Source organism: Ochotona curzoniae, unplaced genomic scaffold (assembly GCF_017591425.1).
Source record: "Ochotona curzoniae isolate NIBS_2020 unplaced genomic scaffold, NIBS_Ocur_1.0 contig_899, whole genome shotgun sequence".
Taxonomy (NCBI): Eukaryota; Metazoa; Chordata; class Mammalia; order Lagomorpha; family Ochotonidae; genus Ochotona; species Ochotona curzoniae.
The window spans coordinates 1,714,413-1,738,440 of NW_024466605.1; the positions used below are offsets into that span (position 1 = coordinate 1,714,413).

At 56.3% G+C, this 24,028-nt stretch overlaps 1 protein-coding gene across 2 annotated transcripts in view; it reads right to left on the reverse strand.

Moving 5' to 3' along the window:
• ANK1 (ankyrin 1) overlaps nt 1–24,028 on the reverse strand; it is a 165,275-nt gene that overhangs the window by 67,176 nt on the left and 74,071 nt on the right. For both annotated transcript variants that reach the window (XM_040994165.1, XM_040994166.1), the window contains exon 2: nt 7,043–7,144. In XM_040994165.1, the coding sequence (XP_040850099.1) occupies nt 7,043–7,144 (102 nt within the window). The remainder of the gene's footprint in view (nt 1–7,042; nt 7,145–24,028) is intronic.

Below are 24,028 nucleotides of genomic sequence, written 5' to 3' on the forward strand. Positions count from 1 at the left end.
ATACAGACACACAGGCAACCATGCATATAAATGACACATACAATATACACAGATGCATATCAGGCATACATATACAACATGCACACAGCAAACACATGACAGCCATGCACATACAACCACACACCATACATGGCACAGAGCACACATGGCACTTATGCAAATGCACATGCATGCACCCGTGTACACACAATGCACACAGCACACACACACATGCACGCACACATGTACACACAGCTATCTTCTTACTTGGTCTCTCAACACCAGGAGGCGCTGCTCTGGTCCTGAGGCTCGTGGCACCTTCCCAGCAATCAACACATAGAGTAAGCTCCGGAAGCTGTGCCTGCTGGCACAGGTGTTCTGGATGTCTCCCCGAGATGCCAGCCCCTCCCAGCGAGGTCCCCATTGCCACGGCAGGAGAAGGTTGTGTGCAGCTGAACTGGCTGGTTAAGTCCCCCTTCCCTGCCACAGAAGGGGAGAGAGGAGAGCTGTGCATGGGCAGGCAGCCCGAAGCGGGGGAGCAGCTGGCACACACTGCCCTCTACTCCGCCCCCCAGGGGGACAGGAGCATGAGAAGCAGACGTCTGGTCCAGCATTGAAGACACCCATGTCCCACACTGGATTCAGATTCAGCAATCCCCTCCTGCTCCCAGCCTCAGCTTCTTGATCATGCTGACCCTAGAAGGCCGTGCTGATGGTCCCAGCAGCTGGGTCTCTGCCACCCCCACAGGAACCTGGATTGAGTTCCTGGCTTTGGCCCTGCCCAGCTCTGACTGCTAAGCTCTCCATGCTGAGGTTAACAGAGACACCAGGCCGCCATCAGCCCTGCTCATTATCCACCGTGATTATTCTGACATGGGACAAGTCCTCAGTATCTTCCAAGCAGCCAGCTGGGCCTTTTAATTAACAAGCGTCCAACGGTTGTTTTCCTTTTCCTGCCCAGACGCAGAGAGAATTTTACTTTTAGAGCTAAGTGAGAAGGTGGAAGTTTTCAGGGCCCACTTTGTTCACACATTTCTCATCTACGTCTAGCAGGAAGAACTTCCTAGGACCCCCACCACCAGGGGGCACTGTCGTCTGGTTTAACTGGGGAGCACACAGCGCCCCAGTCCAGGTGGGGACCACAAGCACCTGTCCGCTCTTCCTGGTCACTGCTCAGACCAGCATGGGTTAAGAAGGCTTCAAGCAGGGATCAGTTCTGCTGGCGCAGTGAGCTTAGCTGCCTCTGCCATGCTGGTTCGAACCCTGGCTGCTCTTCTTCCAATGCAACTCCCTGCTATGGGGCCTTGGAAGGCAACATCAGACCAGCCCAGGCGCTTGAATTCAACCCTGCCTGTGGGAAACCAGGATGAGTTCCAGGCTCCTGGCTTTGGCCTGGACCAGACAGAGGCGATGCAGCCAGCAGACAAAAGATTCTCTCTCTCTCTCTCTCTCTTTCCCTTTCTTCCCTCTCCCTCTGAGACTCTGCTTTTCAAATAAACAAATAAACCTTTTTAAAACACAGAATCACCAAGGCGTCGTATCAGAAGGCTGTGTGTGTGAGTCTGTAGGGCAGAGTAACAAACTGCATAGTTGCACCCCGTTTCTGTGCCTGTCCCTAGCGCTAAGGAAAAGCAGGTGACAGACAGGAGTAACAGGCTCTGTCTCCTGTGGACTTGACAGCCCCTCCCTGGCCCAGTGGCCCACCATCCTCACCCCCATCCACTTCTCTCCCACTGCCTCGGCAGGTGTGGTCTTGCAGAAATTCCCAGCTCCTGACTGTCTCTGTGGGAACTCCTGCCCCCTCCCCCCACCCCCGCCACAGGCCGTTCTGTGACTCATGGCACATGAGCCAATACCCGGGATGACCAATAATGTGAGGGCGGGCCCTGGACTCACTCTACCTCTCCAGCCAGCACCCACGACCTCCAACCCCACTGAAAGCCTGCCAGCATGAAGGAGCGATGGCTGTCACGCAGAACTCGGGGCTGGGAACCGCCTGTCTGTAAGCCAGACTCCTTTGCCAGCCTCTGCGTTCTCTGACATGGCAGGGTTTACTCTCTGCTAGCCCCAATCCCTGGTTAGGCATGGACAGTGGGCACGCAAGCCTATCTCACCAGCGCTCAGGTCACGAGGCCCGTGAGATATTCACAAGTGGCCCCTGTATCTCGGCATCCTGAACACTGAGTGCCACCATCTCCTGAAGCACTAAGGTTCTAGATGGCCAACCCCGTCGTCATCACCCTGCTCAACATTCGCCTGCCACAGCTGAGACACCTCGGCAGTAGCCATGGCCCCAACCTGGGCTCCGCATGTTTGACACACCCCGATCCCCTAACCGTTGGGACAGGCGGGTGTGGCCCTAGGATGGTAGGGCATGGCAGAGTGTGGGCCAGCGGTGGAAATGGCTGTGCCTGGCGCAGGGACCCTCTCTGTGTGATCCTGGAGATGACACATCTCCTCTCAACAGAGCCCAGATGAGAGGGCTATCCTTTGTCTCCTTCCAGCAGGGCCCACAGCAGCCTTAGCAGCCCCATGCGCTGGTAAACCATCGACTGAGTGCGCATGGGTGCACCCGCGACATGCCCCACAGGAGCGTGAGACAGGGCACTGAGAGGTGATAGTCTCCTCCCCTCGGGGTGCCAGTTCCTGCGAGGAGAAGACACAGTGGGCAGGCAGCATTGGGGTTAGGGAGAGACGGGCAAGCCAAGGCCCAAGCGACATCTGGGATACGCCGGCCAGCACCATGACTGCAGGTTTGCAGACTGCTCACAGGTTGGGGGAACCCTAGCACCTCCTCTCCTACCAGGAAAGTCCCAGGAGCCACGCTGGTTAGTGTTATGAGTAAGATGGACCAGCGGGACCCTCAGGCTTTTGCCCCTGCTGTTCCCAAGAGCTCTTGCGATGCTGGAGGACAAAACCACCACTGCACTGGCTTGCCTTCCATCTGGGTGAACTGGTAGGTGCATGAACCCATTGATTTGCTATAAGTATACAAACCAGCACTCACTCAAGAAACGGAACATTGGAAGACAGTATCAGTACCGTGCATTATCTGTAAGCCACTGAGTCCGACAGAGCCATAGGATCATTGGGTCCTAGCTGCTCCACTGTGGCAACCCATAACCAGTGCTTGCCCCTCTGTGCCTCAAGGCCGTTCTTTGAACAGCCGACTGCTACCCCAGGACCTTTGCACAAGACTGTCCACTGGTGGGGCACACTAGGCTCCCCCTAGCCAGCTCTCAGCTCTGAGCCCACACCTGCAGCAGGCCTGGTGGCATTCTCCTGCATGCGTCTCCTTGTCTTCATTCAGTCTGATGCTGCCCACGCCTCATTTCCTCAGCTCCTGTCTATCTGCTTCACACAACAGCACATGCTGCCTTTTTGCCTGTCTCCTTGAAATCCAGGAATAGCTCTTGGCACAGAGCAGGCACTGAATAGGCAACGTGTGGTGGCCCCCAGCCCTGCTCACCACGCCTCTTGCCCCGGTGCCCGCACTGGCACTGGACTTCCTCGAGCGCTGAGTGCCATTCAAATCCCTGCCGGAGGGCTGAGCCTCTCCTCTGCATTCCAGGCCCAGACCAAGCTTCCTTCCCCATCTTCCCATCCTCTCTGTCCCTCAGGCCTGCAGGCCCTCCTCTGCTTCCATCCTAAAGCAAGCTCCCTGCACAGGTTTGGGGGGTCCCCTGCCTGCCCAGGGGCCGCGTGGGTTTGAGGCTCCTCTCTCAGACCCTGTCACTTCAAGGCGGCCATCCGAGGTGCTTCGGCTTCCAAGTGTAGACTCGGCCGGGACACCTGAGCACAGCCGCATGGGTTATCTCTGCTACCACTGGCCAGCAGCCTCACACACCTGTGACATCTGCTGCTCCTGGCCAACAGCCTTACACACCTGTGACACCTGCTGCTCCAACAGCATCACACACCTGTGACACACCTGCTGCTCTCACCATGCTACTGCCCCCTCCCGTGATCTCTGCCTGTTAACCAATGCCTGTAGGATTTACACACACACACACACACACACACACACACACACACACACACACACTTTGCAGGGTATTGTGTCTTCGCTGTGGGCCTCTTCTGGACCCCCTTGCTCTCTTGTTCCCCTGTCCGGCTTGCCCTAAACTCCCCACTCTTTCCCCTGCCTCTGGACCTTGTCATGCAGGGGCTGTTCTCTTTTACCAGAAGACCCCCAACTTCCGCACCCGCAGCAGCCCTCTCTGACGCCAAACCAGGCCTTTCATGCCTTCTTGGGAACAAGGGTTCCTACGCCCACCTATCCCGTCATTCCTCCGTGGTCGCTAACGCAGGCTTTGGTGTGCATGATCTGATTGGCAGCTGTCAACATCAGCAATGACAGCTCAGGGCAGACATGGACTTGGCCCTGTTTTCTGCCTCTTCCTACGTCCCCAGCCCTCATGCACACACACGGGGGAAACATGGGAAGACAATGAAGAGCAGAGGTCTGACGCTCGAGCAAATGCTGGAACAAGTCTGAGAGCTGGGCTTTCCATCCTACAAAGATGCTCACGCACGCCTGTGCACGTGTGAGCTCCTAGCAATGGATTTCTCCCACCCTATAAATAGAACAGCAATGATGATGATGATGATGATGATTAAAATTAGTAGGCATCATCTGTGGAAGAAGGAAACTGCCCTGATTCTTCAGATATCTCTTATATAAGCTCAGAGTTCCTCTTTCCACGCTCCACGGAGTAATTACTTCCCGTGCTGGTCAGCAGTGCACATTCTGTCCACAAACACACAACCTGGAAGCATGCTGCTTATGTAAGGGTGGGCATGGCCCATGTCCCCCGCCATCACCACCGCGATTCAAGTTGCCAGCAGGTCCTAAAGGCACGTCCCCCCTCTCCCTGCCCGGCAGGAACTGCTTCCATCTCTGCAAGACAATGCCGGCACTGCGGGGAGAGGGGAGAGCCAGGGCCATTAGCAGGCTGTTGGGATATAGTGTCGCCTCCCGGGGGGTGACAGGATGCAGCCACTACAGCCTTCCCCCGCCGCCCCCCTCCGTTCCACACACTCTCCACAGGAGCCTAAGCCAAGTACCCTATGCAACTGGAAGCACCGTGTGGAAGCTACCCTGTGCAGCCAGAACATGCTATAGACACACCCTGTACAACCACAAGCATCTTGCAGAAGTACCCTGCAGTAGTACCTGCAATAGCACCCTGAAGGACGCCTGCAGAAGCACCCTGCAGGAACACTTACAGAAGCACCTTGCCCTAGGGATGGGGACAGGGCTTGTCCCGGTGCAGAGCCATCGTAGTGCAGAGCCGTTGCCATGGGCTGGCTCCTGTGGCTGCTTCACGCCCCAGCTGGCCCTGCTGGTTTGTGCCTTGCGGTCTGCAACTGCACTGTGACAGCAGCTGCAGACAGGAAATGCCCGGAGCCTCCTCAGCCTCACTCTGGTGAAACAGAGTGAACATTCCACGGTCCCTGTTTCATTAACTGGCTTCCTTGGAGAGCTGGGGGACGGAGGGAGGCTGCCTCTTCCCAGCCCTGGTATCTTCAGGTGCCCAGGAAGGTGTCCTGAGGGGAGGAAAAGCAGTCCCCCCGCCTCCCGGTACTATCATAGCCACTTACACAGTGGCTGCTGGAGCTGTGGTGCTAGGAGCCCCTAAAACCTGGAGCTTTGCTGCTTCCACCTCCATCCCCGCAAAGAAAGGAGTTCAGTCTCCACCTGCTGCCTGGAGTCGGATCATCCCATTTCCTGGAAACCTGGCCCCTGTGTAGGCACTGGGCCTTCTCTGTGGGAGGTCAGTGCCAGCTGCAACTGTCCCCAGTCCTGCCGAAGGCCACAGGCCACTGCCGTGGAATCTGCATCGCAGCGCTTCCTTCTGCTTCCTCTCCACTCCGTCCACTCTCACCTTCCGCCTGTGATTTTTTTTCCCCCACCACAAAACCAATGAAGTCTTGGCTCTGGGCAGGAGGCAGAGGCAGGAGGGCTAGGGGAGTGAAGACATGAGGCTTCTGTCGGAGAGCCTTCAGAGCTGGGGGAAGGAAGACTGGTCGTAAGGGCTGAGGGGTGGAGGAGACTGGGGTAATGGTTGGCGGGCTTCAGGTTCTGGAGGTGGGCAATGGCTGTGGCTGCACAGCACTCTGGGAATGTGCCCCGAGCCACACATGGGACCATGGACATGCTGCTACGCTGTATGGACTGCAGGGCAGGGAGCTGCAGAAGGTGCTAATGCTGTAGCATAGCACGTAGAGCCTCCGCCTGCAGCACCAGCATCCCATATGGGCATTAGGTCAAATCCCAGCTGCTCCATTTCTGATTCAGCTCCCTGCTAATGCACCTGGGGAAGCAGTGGAGGATGACCCAAACGCTTGGCCCCTGCATCCATGTGGGAGACTGGGAAGAAGCTCTCGGCTTCAGCCTGGCCCAGCACTGGCTTGTTGTGACCAGCTGGGGAGTAAACTAGCATGGAAGATTGCCTGTTTGACCTTCAAATAAACAAGTGAACACATTTTAAGAACAAAAACTCATAGCAAATCCAGATTCATTTAGTTCCATTTCCTCCTCCCTGTCCGTCTTAATTAAAAGTAGTCTTTAGGATGGTAAAAATTGTAAGGGGCTGGGAAGGGAGGCAGTCACAACTGGCTTGGCCTGGCAAGCACCAACCCACAAGAACAACCTGTGCCTTCCTGCCCATCCTGAGCAGCGCCTCCTGAACACAGGCCTTGGCCAGCAGCTCAGCTCTGGAGCCCTCGGGAGCGAGACGCACTGGCCACGCTCACTGCTGACTAAGTCACGGTAAACTCCGGAGCAGGAACTCCCTGGCTGGCTTTCTTCTCAGCCCAGCCCAAAGCCCATGAGGGCCGCCTGCAGGGCCCTCTTCAAGGCCCTCTCTCTCCCCAGGGCCAAGCAGTCCCAGACACCTGCAGGGAGCCAGGCAGCTCCTGAGGGCAGCGGCTGCAGCGCTCCCTGCTGATTGGGAATCAGCACCAGGCTGGTGGCTGGGTAAAGGCGACCAGGTCAGACCCCAAGGATCCATCACGCCCCAATTGGAGCTGTGCTGCGCCCCGCTTCTGTTGCACTCACCTGGTTACAGGTGTTCACGTCCACTCCATTCCTCAGGTGATCCAGGGCCTTGTCCAGGTTGCCGGATCTGGCTGCCCTCAGAAAACTGGTGGCGGCATCGGCCTGTGGGGAGAAGCGACAGGGCTGTGAGCGGCCTCACTGTGCTCAGTCAAGGGCCAAGGCCAGGGCCACAGCAGGAGTCCTGAAGGCCAGCACCCGGGGAGCCCAGCGTGCACTTCTCCTCCTCTTTGTCTAGTAACTGAACATCACTCCCAGCACTGGGTGCCGGCGTTGTGGTGGTGGTTCAGTGGGTTAAGTTGCTGCTTGGCACGCTGTCACCCCATGTGGCTGCTGTGTTCCTGGTCCAGCTCCCTGGGAGTTCCCAGTGGAGCTCCTGGCTCCTGGCTCCAGGCTATTGTGGTAGTTTGGTGAGTGAACCAGCAGATGGAAGATCTCTCTGTCACTGTGCCTTTTGAATAAATAAGTGAACTAAAAAAAAAAAAAATCAGCAGCAGCACTTCATATACAATATGAGGGGGCTTTAGAGAGCCAATGGGAAATAGAATTGAAAGTTTATTTTGGTGCAAAAACCTTCAAACTCATGCATAAGAAGGGTCTTCAAAAAGTCCATGGAGGGACTAGCCTAGTAGTGAAGAGGCTCCTGACTCGCATTCAAGGGCCTGGGGTTCAAGTCCCAGCTCCAGCCCTAGACCACAATTTCCTGCTCATGCAGACCCTAGCAGGCAAGTGGTGATGGCTGAGGTCGCTGGGTCCCTGCTGCACAAGTGGCAGGGTTGGAGAGCTGCTCCAGGCTGTTCCCATTGGCCTCCAGCCCTGCCTTGGCCACTGCAGGCCCTTGGGGTTGGAACCAGCAGACAAGGGTTCTGCTGCCTTCCTCTCCCAGGCCTCTCACAAAGACGGAGAAAAAAAGCTGAGCGAAAATGTTTATTAGGAAAACAAGCAAACCAAAAAACCTATGCACAGATTCCAAAAACTCTTTGCACCAACATTTATCTCTGAATGTCATTTTCCCATGAACTCTTGGAAGTAGCCAAGTATATGTCACACACACTTCTCATTTCCAAAACCCAAGAGGTAAGTGCCAGCACGGTCCCATTTCACAGGAGAGGAACCCGAGTCACAGGTAAGCAACTTGCGCAAGGTTACCCGGGAGCAAAGAGGCACTCCCGGGGGTCCCAGGCAGGTGGCTTGACCCTGACATTCCCTCCCAGTGTCACCTCTGGTGGCTGTTTCCGGCCAGAGATCTTGCACAAGAGGGATGCCCTTTGCTTTCTGAGTCCCCTGCCCTTGCACAGCACGATGCTGGACCGGGAATGCTTGTTCAGAGCAAAGGAGAGTGACAAAGCAGAGCATGTGGGAACTGCAACAGTGGGAGAAAGTCTACGAGCGTGCAGGGCCAGGACACAGTCCTCCTGGGGTTGGAATAGCTGCTGAGGCCCAGCTCTGTGCCCTCGGCAGGCACCCACCCACCATGCTGCCCACAGCCTCGCTTGTGACCCTTACGGAGAATACTGCCCAGAACCTGCCAGAGGCGCATGGAAATTGTGTGTTACACCTAGGTTCTGGGGTTGGGGGGAAAATGCCCCCACAGAAACTCTTGTTTCAATTCCATGTTTTCTTTTCTTTTTAAAAGATATATTTTTATTGTAGAGGCAGAATAGAAGCAGATACAAAGATCTTCCATCCACTGGTTTACTTTCCACGTGGCCACAATGGCCAGAGTTCAGCCGATCTGAAGCCAGGAGCTTCTCCTGGGTCCCAAGGCTCTGAGCCATCCTGCATTGCTTTCCCAGGCCACAGGTAGGGAGCTGGATGGGAAGTGGAGTAGGCAGGACATGAACTGGCGCCACAGGGAATGCTGGCACGTGCCGAGGATTTAGCCACTGAGCCATCACGCTAGCCCATGTTTTCCACAAACACACAGATGCAGCCTTGTCTATAATGTGAGCATGGCAGGGATGCAAGCTGAGGCTAATGGCTCAGAGAAGGCTTTCCCCGGGTACCCTCTGCAGATGGCTGGCTGGGTGGGCTTCCCGCAGCCCCCCAAGCCGTATCCACACACCCTCCAGCGGCCTCTGCGTGTTCCCTCTGACTTTCTCTGGGGGTGTGTCTATGAGCTAGGTTGTAGCTCTGAGGGTGAGATCATCCCAGTCGGCCTGGGAGAAGGACATCCTCCTGTCAGCAGCCTGGGAGGCAGTTGTGGGGGTGACAGGGCTACTGCCACTGGGCAGGCTGCAGAGTGACAGGGGCAGCACCTGGACCTCAGACCTTGGACCTGTGAGGACTTGGAATCAGGAGATGCTGACCACGAGACACCGAGTCCCCAGCAGGAAGAGTACCCAGCAGCCAGCAGCCAATGAGCACCAGGATGCTCCAGCCTCACCGACGGGCCCTTTCCCACTGCCCAGCTGGGCACACAGGCCTGCCCTAGGAGTGCTGCTTCCTGACCTCACTGCCTGCTGCCCTCTCATCGCCTGCCCATCACCTCCCTGGCATGCCCAGCTCTGTCCTCCTGGCTGTCCGGGGACTACTCCCTGCATCTGTTTTCACCCTCTCTCTTGCTTGCTGGCTCCACACCTGCCCTGCTCCCTCACACACCGATGCCCAGCTCCTGCCCAAGGCTGGCCTTGGTTACTCAGGATTTTATGGTCTTTAAATCTGGGAACTCCAGAAAGGGGCTGGATTTCACTGCATATTTGGAACTTGTCTTCCCCTGGGTGCCTAAGCTATGGGAAATTCGTCTCCCCAGTGCCCGGGTCGAGGGACCAAGCCTTCTCTGAGCCTTCCGAAGCCATCAGCAGGACCCTTGGCCACAGCATGCCTGTCCTCAAAGCCACTCATGAAGTGCTTCTGCAACAGGCCAGGCCTTTCCATGGCCCCCACGCTGGCACGCACGCACACATGGGGGACATCAGAGCCCAGGCCGTCCCCTGAGTCCTGCTGATTCTGAGAGCCTGTCTGGATCCCACTGCGGGGAAACACTCGTGTTATTCCCCCAGAGTCCAACTGCTACAGAGTCGTTTCCTTCCAGCTCACTAGCACGTACAGCGCAATCACAGAGCTCGGGATGAAAACCCAGATAAAAATAGGTTACAACGGCAACCAACGACGACGCGGCTTGAAGGTTAAGAGTGTTGAGTCTGGGGAGCAAGGCAGAGTGCGCACAACAGATGGGCCGGCAAAACCCACCCTAGACCAGGCTAAGGCAACAAAGCAATGGAACCACACCACCCGGAGTCATCCGGCCAGGCACCTCAGTGGCACCGTCTTCCCTCCTTATTGCCACCATGGGTCATGACCAAACCCATTCCAGAGGCAATGAGACTGACTCTGCCTGTGCACACTGAGAAATACTGTGTCCCCACTGCCTTGGCCGTCTCCACACCCTCCTGCTCTCCCCAGCCCCAGAACTCTGAGCCAGTTTAAAGTCAAGAGTGGGGCTGGACTGGGGCTGGCCACTTGGGCCAGTTATGCCAACTCAGGCCCCAAGCCCCCTCCCCGTGTAGTTCTCAGCCTTCCTTTTGAGGAGCATAACGAGGGTCCCAAGGTCAAGGGGTCAGTGGGAAGGGAAGTTCACTGGTTGTTGGTGGTGACTGGGGTGTGTCCTCTTCTTGGGCTGGCACACGGTGGTCGGACACTCACAGGTGAGTGGCGGAATGACATCACTGCAGCTGGTGACTGCTTCTGTTTTATTCCACAGTGGATTTACAGAGAGCCCATGTTGAGCTGGGGCTGAGCGACAGAGAATAGGAAATCAGAATACAGATCCCTGGCCCTGCTGAGGTGGAAACCAACGGACCATGTTATAAAGGCGCTGTGGGTGTGTGCACTATGGGCCCAGACCACATGTATTCCTGGAGGACCTCTGGGGCGGCCCTGGCTGGCATTCCCACTGCTGCCTCGTCCTTCCTCTTCCCCGTCCACAGGGCCACCGACTCCAGCTCAGCCGGAGCTGTCCCGGGCAGGCCAAAGCTGGGTCCAAGAATCTGATACACCCTTAAGCAACACTTCCTGAGTAGATGAAGAAACACTAGCCAGGCTGTCTGGGCTGGGAGAACCCACAGCTACATTGCTGGCCTGTCCCCAGGAGTAGCCACCAGGTGCCCTGTTGTCGCCAGCTGCAAAGAGGACGCTCCAGGCCAGCCACCCAGGGGAGCCGGGTGTGGCCTGTTGCCTTATAAGTCAACCCAGGGCGTCAGGAACCCCTCGTCTACATTGGCCATCTCCTGTACACAACTCAGGCTGCCCCATTTGGCCTGCAGTATCATTTGTTAAAAAAAATTATTTGGAAAGCAGTGTGACGGGGGAAAGAGAGAGATGGATCCTTCATCTGCTGGTTCACTACCCAAATGGCAACAACAATTGGGATTGCTCCAGGTCAAAACTGGGAGATAAGAACTCCACCTGGGTCTCCCAAGTGGGTGTGGGGGCCCAAGCACTGGGGCCATCTTCTGCTGCTTTCCCAGGTGCATTGAGAGCGAGCTGGATCAGAAGCAGGGCAGCTAACGCTTTGAATCACTGCTCTGACAATGGGATGCCAGCAACACAGTCAGCGGCTTAACAGCTTAATGCACTGTGCCTCAGTGTCAGCCCCTTGAGTGTCATTTTAATGTGGTTTTGTCAGTGTACACACGCATGGGTATGTGAGGGTGGTGGTGCACACAGCACCCATCAGGTGTTGCCGGTTGACACATCCCTGAATGCCCCACATGAGGGCCCTGAACTGTCACACAAAGCAGAGTATGTTCACCTTTCTGAAGAATCAGCCTGTGTGGTAAGCGCTTGGTGCACCTGCCCCTTCCAACAGGCCCAGGAAGCAGCTACTGTGACCATCTCCAGTGAGGAAGTGAGGACTTGTCCAAAGCCACACAGTAGCTAGCCTCGGGCCCCGCCCCGGTGTCATTCTGCTTGACCACGGGGGTGCCTGGGCCTGCTGGCCAGCTGCTTTCCTGGCTCGGTCCTGGCCGGAGGAAGGCAACGGAAGCAAACGGAAGGCAGCGGGATTCTTTCTGGGGCTCAGGTTCTACGAGGCCTGCTGCGAACCCTGGGTCCCTGAGACACTCGGACTATTATTAAACTTGCACTTCCGGAGTTGGGTGATCTCACAGAGCAGCAGATGAGCAACAGGGGGGTGCCCAGAAGAAGCAGGACACTCCAATGCATGAGATCATGGGCAACCCGCGGGGCGAGCCTGGGGAGCAGACCCCAGGCCTGGCCACTGCCCCCCATCTGACCCTCAGGCCTTGCTTTCTCAGGGGTGTTCGGGCCAGATTCCTCTCTAGTCAGATGAATGGGAGCAGAGTACCTGCTGTCTGCCTCCAGCCGCTGGCACACAGTGGTGGTAGAGGTGGGGCTGTCCATGCAGGCTCCAGCCTGTTGCCCGCAGCCTCCTTGGGGAGAAGCCACTGGGGAGCCCATGGCTGCCACGCCTGCCTCACACACTGACTCCGAGCCTCCACCCCTACCCAAACTCAGACCCAAAGCGGTGCTGGGGGTCAGACCCCACCAGTAAACTAAAGGTGACCCCTGGCTGGGCACACCAGGAAGAACCAGGCATAAGCAGGAGGCTGCTCACTGCCCATTTTGCCACCCACCTTGGAGATCCAGGGCGCCCGGACCCAGAAAAGCCAGGCGGCCCCGCGGGTTGAGGGGCTTTGGGGAGGACCCGCCTGCTCCGACACTTGATGCTGTGGACTCGGCTAAGTTCCCAAACCCCCGATTTTTTCCTCCATTGCTACTGAGGGCCGGCCTCATGGGCTGCACGCAGGCTGTGCGCACCGAAGCGCGCACCGTGAGGGAGCTGGTGGCGGCGCACGCAACGGGTCGGCCTCGCCCGCGTCCCATTCATTTCCTGCCACCCCCAGACCTCCCCAGCCACAACGCTTCTCAGGGCTAGGGGTCAGGCTGCCCTGGGGCCAGGAGGTCGCCTCTCCCGCCAAGGCCACGGTCACAGCCACGACCATTCTAGTCCTGGGATGAGGGGGCGCGCGGGTCTAATACTATGGGGAAGGGGGTGTCCTGCGGCGACTCTACGTTCCTCGCCCGGGGCCGTTTCCCGCCTCCCTCCAGGCCGGCCATCGGCCACGCCGCCTCCCAGGCCCCCATCCCTTCGCGGCTGCAACCTCCGGGCCAGAGGAATTTTCCTCTGGATCCTGCTAGAAGCCCGGGCGCCCGACACGAGGCTGCAGAAGGGCAGCGCCGGCCGCGTCCCCGCACCCGCCCGGGGGAGAAAGTTGGCGGCCGGAGCCGGCGCGGGAGCCGCAGCCCGCGGTGGGGGGTGCCCCGCAGAGCTGGCCCCCGTGCTCCCGCGCGGTCGCCAGCAGGCTCGTCCACTCACCGCAGAGTCTGGCCCGGACCTGCCCTGTCTCGCTGCCATAGTCCAGCGCCCGCGGTTGAAATCCGAGCCCGGCTCCGGCTCACCCTCCCCGGTTATCTGCTGGGTGGTGCGGGGAGCTCCGGCAAGTTACGCGGCATTGGGCTAAAAATACTGACTCCCTCCGCTCCGCAGGGCTCGGCGCGCCCGGTCCCTGCGCCTCCCGCCGCCCGCCGCTCGCCGCTAACGGGGTCTCTTCATGGTCTCTCCATTAGCCGGGCGCGGGCAAACTTCACACGAGGCGGTCTGCTAGCAGAAGGCGTCCAGGGGCGCGGGCGCGGCCTGAGCGGCAGGTGCCGGCCGGCCCCGGGCGCAGGGCGAGCGTCCTGCGGCTGCAGAAGAGAAACGCACACGTCCGATGGAGGTGAGGCGCTCCAAGCTGCATGGCCCCCCGCCTGCCTGCGCGCCGCCGCCGGCTGCCCGCGTAAATGGGCCTCGGCGCACACAGGGCCGGCCAGGGTGAGCTCAGCACCGACTGTGGGCGCCCCATTAGCCAATCGGCAAGGATTGGAGCTCTTCTACGGTGTCCCGAGATGTCAGTTAATCAGTCTGTTTCAGCTCCTGCCAGCCAGCCGCTGGGTGAAACGCAGTCAGGGACTGGCGAGGAGGACAGACCTGTGCCTGCCACCTGGCTGTCCCTCCTGTCCTCCCAGACACGCCCCCCCCCCAACACGGGCCCCTCTCCATGAGGTCATTCCAGCGGCAGGAGAGAGAGGCATGTGAGGGGCTGGCAAGTTCTTTGGAGACAACAAATCTGAGTGATGAGAAAACACTGGTGGAGCGACTGCAGGGAGCTGGGCTCCTGTGCCAGCTGCAGGTTCCTCTGTCACTAGGCCGCCTTCATGCTGTCTCTAGAGAACAGTCTGTATGCAATGCCAAGCGCTCGTCCCCACCTGTCTCAGTCTTACTGTACAGAACAGCTGGGTGCCAGTGAGCACCTGGCAGCTGACTGACCTCACAGCGTCCTGATCCCCTCCCGCCCCAACCTGGAAAGACAGGCAATGTCTGCCACTGTGGCTGTGTGGGTGAAGAAGCTGCACCCCAGAAGTAATGGGTGAGTACCCAGGTTGCCACGAGTGAACCGTGGGTCCAAGCAGCCCAAGGGCGAACCTACCACCAAGTGTGCCCACGAAGGGGCAGGAGGGCAAGGGGGGGAGCAAGGAAGGTAAGGTTGTTGGAGAGCAAGAGAAGAGACCAGAATGTGGCTGAAAAGTCAACACAACACAGTATTGTTGAATATGGCTCACTTCCCCTCATAGGGGTACTGCTAGAAGTCCCTGGGACAGGGACCCCTGTACCAATGGAGGTTGAACTAGAGGACAAGCCAGCCCTGCCAGGCAGCTGGAACATGTTCATGCTGCTGTCCCACATGCAGGTGCTGCAGGTGGGCAGGTGGCTGGTGACTGGAGCCAGCCTTCTGTGTGCACCTGCTGTGACCACATGCCTTGCTCTTCAAGGCCTCTTGGGGCTGACTCCCAGATTGGCTAGAATCCTGTGCCCAGTGCACTTCAATTAATAAGTGATGGTTACTGGAACAGCCCTGAATATAACCCAGCGGCACATCCCAGGGGATCCAAAAAGCACTGTTCCTCCATTAATATTTAGAGAGAGGAAAAGAGAATGCCCTACTCAAATGGATGATGAATATGCATAACGCTTTCAAAAACACTGATGCGAGTGAACTCTTATACCGTGAACTGAAAAACAGACTATTCCAAAAGCCATTTAAGTGACAAGTGGCGCACTGGGATCTGAATGTTGAAAACACACAAGCTGGTGGGTTCTGACACACGTGAGATGCCATGAAGTCACCCCAGCACATTTGCCAACCGCCTCTCTGAGTTGCTCCCGCCCTTGTGTCGTGCCAGCCACCCATATCTTGGCCAACCCTCCGCAGGGTCAGCCTTCATTGACACAACCCAACAGATGAGTAGTAGTATGTTGGTGTGAGTCTGACTCGCATTTCCATAGTAACCAATGAATCGCAAGGAAGAGATGTCATAGAGTCCAGCGAGTGCAATGGGGAAGAGGCTAAGGCATTATCACAGGACACTGACACCCAGTACTGCCCAGAGTTCTCGAGCTCATTTACATGGAGGTGAGCGCACCAGCACGTGCCCAGGAGTCAGGCAGAGCCAATGCAGAAGGGAAAGATACCACTGTTCAGGCCTGATGCTCCTGAAGGCTTTGGGCTCACAGGAGGAAAGAAGGGGGGCCTGAAGGCAGGAGCTCCTGAACTTCACAGGCGAGCTAATCACCACCCAGTGCCCCTGCCCCAAGATGGCCCCCTGAGCTGGATGTCCCCAGGTGAACAGAATCAGCCCAACCTCCTAGGGCTGGCCCAGTGCTGGCTGGAGAGGATACGCTGTCCATGTCCACATGTCGCAGGGCAACCCTGAGTCTGAGGGTTAAGGTGCTGATGTGCAGCTACGAGGGGTTATGACCCTGAAAAGGAGGAGATACAGGGCCTGTCCTGTATGGGGCAACTGAAGCAGCTTGGGAGGCATCTTCAGGCCCTGGGCAGTTCAGAAGGAGAAGCTAGCTAGCATTGTTTCTCCGTACCCTCAGGACCACAGATGATCTCTCCTTTATCATCCCTTGCTTCTTCCCTTCATCCAGCCTGTGCTTTCCAAAGCAGGAATTTAATGCACCAAAACAGCCCTTGACTTTGAGACAGAAGGAGACCAGAGACCCTTCAGGCTCTCGGCAAGCATTCCTGACCCCTGTCTCCTGTGGAGACACGGAGTCTGCAGGCTTTCCCCATTCCCGCCAAGTATATCCTCAATTGCATCTCATAGTCCCTTCGATAGACAAGCACGCTGTGCTGGAGGCTGGGGTCGGGACATTCCCCGCTGCAGGCCAGCTGTGTCAGGCAGGGATGACATGGACAGCCCCCAAGCTCGCCTCAGCTGGTGTCCAAGAGGTGGTGGGAACCCAAGACCAGAACCCAACTGTCTGTAATCCCCTAACCAGGAAGCGTCCCCTCCCCTCAAAAAAGCTTGAAGTTCAAAGTCCTGAAAGAGTGGGCCTCTCCTGGATGCTTCATGCCAGGGCGGCTGGCTGGGAGGGTGTCCTGGCAGCTTGGGCACTGTGGCAAGGACTAATCACCTCACAAAATCCCTGTGAACCAATATGTGGCTGTCCTGATGGATGGCCCCTTCACGACTTGAATGTGGGAAAGAAACTTTTCTGCAGCACCTGAAACTTTCTCTAAGCAAAACACAGAGTACAAAATGAGAACTTCAAAAAGTCTGTGGAAAAAGAGATTGAAGTTTGTTTTGGTGCCCCCCCCCAAAAGCCCACTGCCCTGAAATTAGGCATACCTTTTTTCCTCCCATAATATGCATTTTTCCATGAACTTTTTGAAGCTCTCTTATGCATTCATTGCAGTATTTTGGGGGGGGGGAGCAGGGTTCACCAAAATAAATTTCCGTTTTAATTCCCTCCGCCACAAGCTTTTTGCGGGGTGCCCTCGTGTTGTGGGAAATCATGTCAAAGGTGTGTTTTTCCCCTCCTTCCTGGGGTGCTACCAATCTTACCTCTACCCTGCAAATTTGGGCCCCAGTCAAGGTCATACATGCATGGCCAAGAACAGGAGCCTGAGACCTGTCCGGAGCATGCCCGACCTCCGGGGCCTCCGCTTGCTCTGGAGCCGAGCAGCAGAGAGCAGCAAGGCCTGCCCTGGGCCTCTGCAGAGGCTCCTGCCAGAGGCCATAGCTCCTGGCCCTTCTATCTGCAGAGTCCCTCACCCACGCGGGCAGGGGGTAGCCTCATTACTCCGGCTCTGGGTGCCACTGATAAGGAGATACCAGGAACCCTTCCTACCCCCACCCCTCCCCAACCACCTACACACAAACACCCTTTGCTGACAAAATGGGGCCCGGTTTATCTCCTGTGAGGAGCCAGGCGAGAAACACCCTGGGCACGGGGGAGATGTCACAGCTTGGAGGCTCCTAATCCCACCCCTGACTCCCTCGGAAATACTTCCAGATTGTTCCATACAAATGCTGCCCCCAGCTGAGTAGGAAATCCAGGCTGACCCTCCTCCCACTTAAAACACCTCCTGGTTCCTTCCTTATGGCGCAGAGGGAAGCCAGGGAGGCCTGGCTGCCTATCTGTTGATTCAGAGCCCCTGGTGGTGCCGATCGGGTAACCCCACTGCAATGGGCGAGGCAGTGGCTGGGGGTCTATTTAGGGAGGTGATAGGAGCCCGGGTGTCAGGTCCCAGGGCTGGCGCCAGTCTCAACCGTGTTCCTTTTAAGAGGGTTGGCTGCCCTCGTGTCTATTTTTAACCCCATGAGGAAGGTGCTCCGTGGAGGGCCAGCAGTAAACCTGAGACTCCTGCAGGCGGAGGGGCTGGGCAGAGCGCCCTGGGCTTTTCTCAGCACACACTCGGGGTCCCCCTGGTTCCTGGGACCAGACGTGGACTCTGCCAGCCCCACAAAAGGGATCTGCTGGATCCCAGACCCAGTCTTTGGCACAGCCTCAGCTGACTGCTAAGGAGCCCTGGAGTGGGAAAAAAAAAATAGTTTTTCATTCTAGGTCTGTTACTTCATTGTTGAGGTAGTTCCCTCTTTCTTTTTTTATTTAAAGATTTACTTGTTCTTTCTGAAAGAGTGACACAGAGGGTGTGATCACTCCTCTAGTAGTTCATTTACCACGTGGCCACAACAGCCTGGTGGCCTAGGCTAGACCAAAGCCAGCAGCCAGGAGCTGCATCCGGGTCTTCTACACTGTCGGCTGAGGCTCAAGCACTTGGGTTATTTTTCACTACTTTCCCAAGCGCTAGGGAATGGAGCAGCTGGGACTCAAACCCTTCTGTCTCTGTTTCGAAATATGCTCAGAAGTCACAGCCACGAGCCTGCCAATGGGGGGCTCCAGGATGACCTGTTGGGCCAGGAACCCAGGCCCCAGTTGGGAGAGCATGCTGTTGCCTGGCCCGGGGCACTGAGTCTGGGGGGTCAGGATTCCTTTACATCTAGCGAGAGATAGAGGTCCACAGTCACTGTATCTCATAAGCCAGCCAGAGGAAGAGAACAGAAATGTGTCATGTGCAATGGTGAGTGTCAGCTTCAGCTAAGAAAAAAAAAACGGGATTCTTGCGGAACCCAACACCTCAGGCAAGCAAGCGGGTGCTTGGGTGGGGCAACTGTGTGGGGCCACCCAGGATGAACCCAGGCAGGCGGGCAAGTGAGGGTGCGCTAAGGCTTCTCCTGGTGCCCACGCACCTGGATCCTCGGGTCGCTCCAGGCATGTGTCCCGAGTTGAACAGAGCCCCCAGTAGGAGCCTGCCTCTACCAGGCTTGGACCAAACAACAGACATGAGCATGCGTGCTGCTGCTGCTGGCTGGGCGCCTGTGGCTCTGCAATAAATGTTAGCTAAATTGGAATCCAAATGAGTGCAAGCGATGCAGATTTTAAAATGAGCCACATCAGTGTGTGTGTGTATGTCTGTGTGTGTAGGGGGTGGTGTCCAATGTTTGGGGCTGATTAACTCACTCCTTCCTCTCCCTGCAAGCTGTCATGGCCTGAGTTGGCTAGTGGGACAGATGGTAGCAGGGGTTACGTGTCCATCCCAGCCCCATCCATCCTCGGCCACCCTGTGCTGTGTGTAGAAAAAGGCCCCAGACACACCCCCCGCTGCACTGTGTCCCCGTTGGCACTTCACAGCCTCCTCCTAGGTGCATCAGAGCTGCCACCTTCAGAGTTCCAGTCCGAGTAGTGCACACCCACGGCTCTGCAGGCCTCCCTGCCACCCTGGTGTGTGCATGCGTGGCTCCATTTAGAACCGACGCCTGAGGAAACATATTGCCGACTGGGGAACCGGGACTAGAGTGGAAACCGCACACGCTCTGGAGCGCGGGTAGGAGCCGCACTGCCAGATCGGCCCCGTTTTAGCAAGCGACCTCCAGTGTTTCCAAACATTGTGGGAAGCTCCCTCTGCAGCCTGCTGCTACGGGGGAAGATCAGTGGCGTACGCCGGGCAGAGCAGCAAGCTCAGATCCAGGAGGGAGAATACAGCTTGCGTGCACACTGAGCTGGGGCACCCACCCAGGGCCCCCTCTGGCTACAGCACCCCCAGGGATCGTTGTCAGGACACAGGACTGGACAGTGGGTCTACCCAGGTGTCTCTTTTATTTGAAGGACTCATTCTGGAGGGACCCAGCCAGAATGGTGGGAGACCTGCCTGAGCCTCCCGGAGGGGCTATGGCTGGTCTCTGCACAGAAGGAAGTGGAGCCCGAGGGGTCATGCCACAAACCCTTGCCCTGGCTTTGGCTCATGACAGGGATGATGGCATGTACAGGAGGGACCAGGAAGGGAGAAAGGGTTTGAAAACAGCAGCAGTGAGAGGCTGGTACTGAGGCATGGTAAGTAAAGCTGTTGCTGCGATGCCGGCATCCCCACGTGGGCACCAGTTCGAGTCCTGGGATGCTCCACTTCCCATCTGGCTCCCTCTGATGGGCCTGGAAGAAGCAGCAAAAGACAGTCGAAATGTGCGTGTCCTTGCATCCATGTAGGGGACAAGACATTCTGGCTCAGTCCTGGTTGTTGTGGCCACCTAGCGAGCAAAACCAGCAGATGGAAGATCTCTGTGTGCCTCTCTATAACTCAGCTTTTCAAATAAACAAATACATCTTATCAGAGAGAAAGAAAACAGCAACAAAAATATATCCGCTGTGCACTGTTCTAAGCAGTCTGGATGTCTTAGCTCCTCAGCCATTGGCAGGAGTGGCTCAAAGGCACTGAGGCATCAAGAGTGATGTGGTCCAGGTGCATGAGGCAGCGGGAAGCGCAAGGGCTCCCATCGAACCCCAGCAGTGGTTAGGCCAAGGGAAACAAGTGAGAGAATCAGGCAGTCTCAGAAATAGGGGTGCCACTGGGGCACCCTGATTATATCAACCAGTCTTTCCACCCCAACAACACCAGAAGCCTACGCCAGGCAGAAAGATTTCTGCAGTGGGGCCGGCACTGTGGTGTAGTGGGGAAAGCTACCGTGTGCAACATCCCATATAGGTGCCTGTTTGTGTTCTGGTTGCTCCACTTCCCATCCAGCTCCCTGTTGGTGCCCTGGGAAAGCCGCGTAGCATGATCCAACTCCTCGGGCCTCTGCACCCATGTGGGAGACCCAAAGGAAGCTCCTGGTTCTTAGCTTTGACCAGGCCCAACCCTGGCCATTGTAGCCATTTGGGGAAAGAACTAGTTGATGAAAGATCTATCGGTTTGTCTCTCTGTAAGTGTGACTTTCAAATAAACAGATTAATCATTTTATATATATGTATAAAAATATATATATTTGCACCAAGCTAGGGCCGCACAGGTCTGAGGAGAGGTGACTGATTCACGTCTGTGACACAGAAGGCTGAGCTTAATCCCAGTCTTATTTCCAGCCAGTTCCCTGCACCAGGACTTCAGCCCTTGCAGCCTTCCAGAAGCGGCTGCAGGAAGCAGGTGCTAAGCCTGGCAGGGAGGGGTGCAGAGGTGACGGACACCCCATTCTCCTGTCCCTCCTGCAGGCCCCCGACTCCGGGGCAGACCAGCCAGCTCAAGAGAAGGCTGCTGCCTTCCCGGAGCCAGAACAGCGCGAAGCAATTAAGACAAATTAAACTATTAAGCATCCTACCTCCTGCTCTTGAAATTGGCCATTTTCTCGACTTAACAGGAAGCCGGGCTGGGCCCTCACAGATCCTCTTAAGCGCCTCTCCGCGGGGCGCCCGAGGAGCTGCCCGGACAAATGCTGCCTCCCCTGGGCTCGCGGCCTTCTGCTTAATAACAGCCCTCAGACCATCAGCTCTCCCCGGAAAGTGCCAGCGAACTCTCTCTGGCTTCTCTGGCCGCAGCTTTTTGTCGAGAATTCCCATCACGCTTTTAATAACTGTTTACAAATGCCAAGGAAATCGGTTAGAAAGCTCAGCCACGCCCGTCATTTCTCTCTAACCTGCTTTATTTTGTGTTGAGAGAAAACCCCAGCTGCTCGGGTGGCTCCAAAGGGATAACTCGCAGCCCCTCTGAAAACTTTGGCCCTTTGTCCTCTAAGAGATCTGAAGTGTTCCCGCTCTCCTGAAATTCTTCCCCAACCCCTCCCCATCAACACCTCATCCCTCCTCTAACACCAGTGTCTTTCTTCCTGTTGCCTTTGAGATTCAGAAGGACACAGAGAGATGCCGTTCATCAACCCATGCCCTCAAATGTCCATGAGGGCTTCGACTGGGCCAGGTTGAAGCCAGGAGCCTGTAGCCTCATCTGTGTGTCCAACCACGTGAGCCATCACAGCAGCCGGCTGCGGCCTCATCAGGAAGCTGAAGGCAGGAGATGCAGAGGGTTAAGCCACCAGATGTAACTCCACCACTCTTACGGGAGCTGGTTTGAATCCCAGCTGCTCTGCTTCTGATCCAGCACCCTGATAATGCTCCTGGGAAAGCAGTGGAACGTGGATCCACATGAAGCTTGCAACATGTGGGAGACCCTGATGGAGCTCCTGGCTCCTGGTTTCTGCCTGGCCTAGCCCTGGCTGTTGTGGCCATCCTGGGAGCCTCTCCCTCCCTCTCTGGACTTCAGCCTTGCAAATAAATAGGCAGATTTTTAAAAATGACCTTTTGGGGCCTGGCAGAGTGGCTCAATGGCTAAATCCTCACTTTGCAAGTGCAAGCACCCCATATGGGCAGCACCCCATATGACTACCCCACTTCCCATCCAGTTTCCTGCTTATGGCCTGGGAAAGCAGTAGAGAACGGCTCAAAGCCTTGGGACCTTGCACCCACATGGGAAACCTGGAAGATGCTCCTGGCTCCTGGCTTTGGATTGGCGCAGCACTGGCTGGTGTGGTCACTGGGGAGTGGATGATCAGATGGAAGATCTTTCTCTCTGTCTTTCCTCCTCTCTGTATATCTGACTTTGCATTAAAAATTTTTTAAAAATCTTTTTTAAAAAATGACCTTTCTTCGTGCCCTTGACCTTGAGCTCCTATGTTAATGTTAGAAAGAAGGAATGACAGGGCCACCTCTCACCAAGCAACCATTAGAGTTTGTGGAACAGCCAATCTGGGGTTGAGTCTTCAGGGACATTTACAGGATTTCTGAAATGAGATGCCAGGAGGCCAAGGCATACTTCCAAAGGGAGCCAGTGTCCCTTGGGTTCTCAGGGGGAGAGTAACCCAGACAGTGTCAACAGCCAGAAGCCATCGGTACCGACAGTCCTGTTTTCCTTCTTCATTCATTCTGTCACTCAAACAGGAACCCATGAGGTCACTGTGTGCCACATGGGAGCCCAAAGCAGGAAAATCAAACACATTTTGTGAATTTTCCACTAGCGGGAAGACTGACATTAAGCAGAAGTGAGTGGGCAGCCCAGGGGCTCTTCAAGAAGTTCATACAGAGTGTGTATTATGAATAACTGAAACATGGATTTCCTTTTGTTATGTTTTGTTTATTTGAGAGGGAGAGAGAGACCTTCCAGCTGCTAGTTCACTCCTCAAATGCTTGCAACAAACCAGAGTTGGGTCAGGTCAGAGCCAGAAGCCCTGGAACTCCATCCAGGTTGCCCATGTGGGTGGCAGAGAAGGAAAGTTCTGGAGCCAGAACAGAAAGCTGAGTTGGGAGCAGACGTGAGACTTGAACTCAAGTTGTCGTCCCAAGGAGCATCTTAACCCTGCTTCTCTGTTAGCTCTTGAACTACTCACCCCCCATGTGGAAAATCAGCAACAAAACCATGAACCAGCTGGACCCTCAGTGAGACACAGCTGAAGAGAGACCCCATTGATGGTGTACACACAGGCTCCAAGAGAGTTCCATAAGGGACTGGGATCGGGATGCCCCAGTACTCAAAGGGGAGGGTTGAGGTGGGGTTGTGGCTTGACCAGAGCCCTGAAGGACTGCTGCTGTGAGAAAGCTGACACCCCCAGCAAGCCCAGTGTTGAGTTCTAGAAGAAAGCCAAGGGGTGGTGATGTGGGGAATTCCTGTGTCCTGGCTTCCTGACCAGGGCTCATGGAGGCAGAAGCACCTGTCCATTGGAAGGGAGGGAGGAAAAGGCCTGCTCACTCTGTGTGAGGAGCCTGGGAGGAGCCTGGGTCCCCCGCGACGGTGCACTTGCTGAGGTTGTAATTGTTTGCTAGGATGAGGAACAGGAGATGAAGAGCTTCAGATTCTTTCATTCACTTAGGAAACATGGAAGTGAGGCTAAACCTTCCAGGCAGGCCAGGTTCTGACTTAGAGATTTTTTTTTAAAAGATTTATTATTATTATTATTATTATTTGTATTGGAAAGGCGGATATACAGAGAGGAGAGACAGAGAGGAAGATCTTCTGTCCGATGATTCACTCCCCAAGTGAGTGCAAAGGGCCGATACTATGCCGATCCGAAGCCAGGAGCCTCTTCTGGGTCTCCCACGCAGGTGCAGGGTCCCAAGGCTTTGGGCCGTCCTCGACTGCTTTCCCAGGCCACAGGCAGGGAGCTGGAAGGGAAGCGGGGCCGCCGGGATTAGAACCGGCGCCCATATGGGATCCCGGGCGTGCAAGGCGAGGACCTTTAACCACTTGCGCCACCGCGCCGGGCCTGACTTAGAGATTTAAGAGTCCACATCCCATCTTAGAGAATCTGTGTGACTTCCATTTCCAG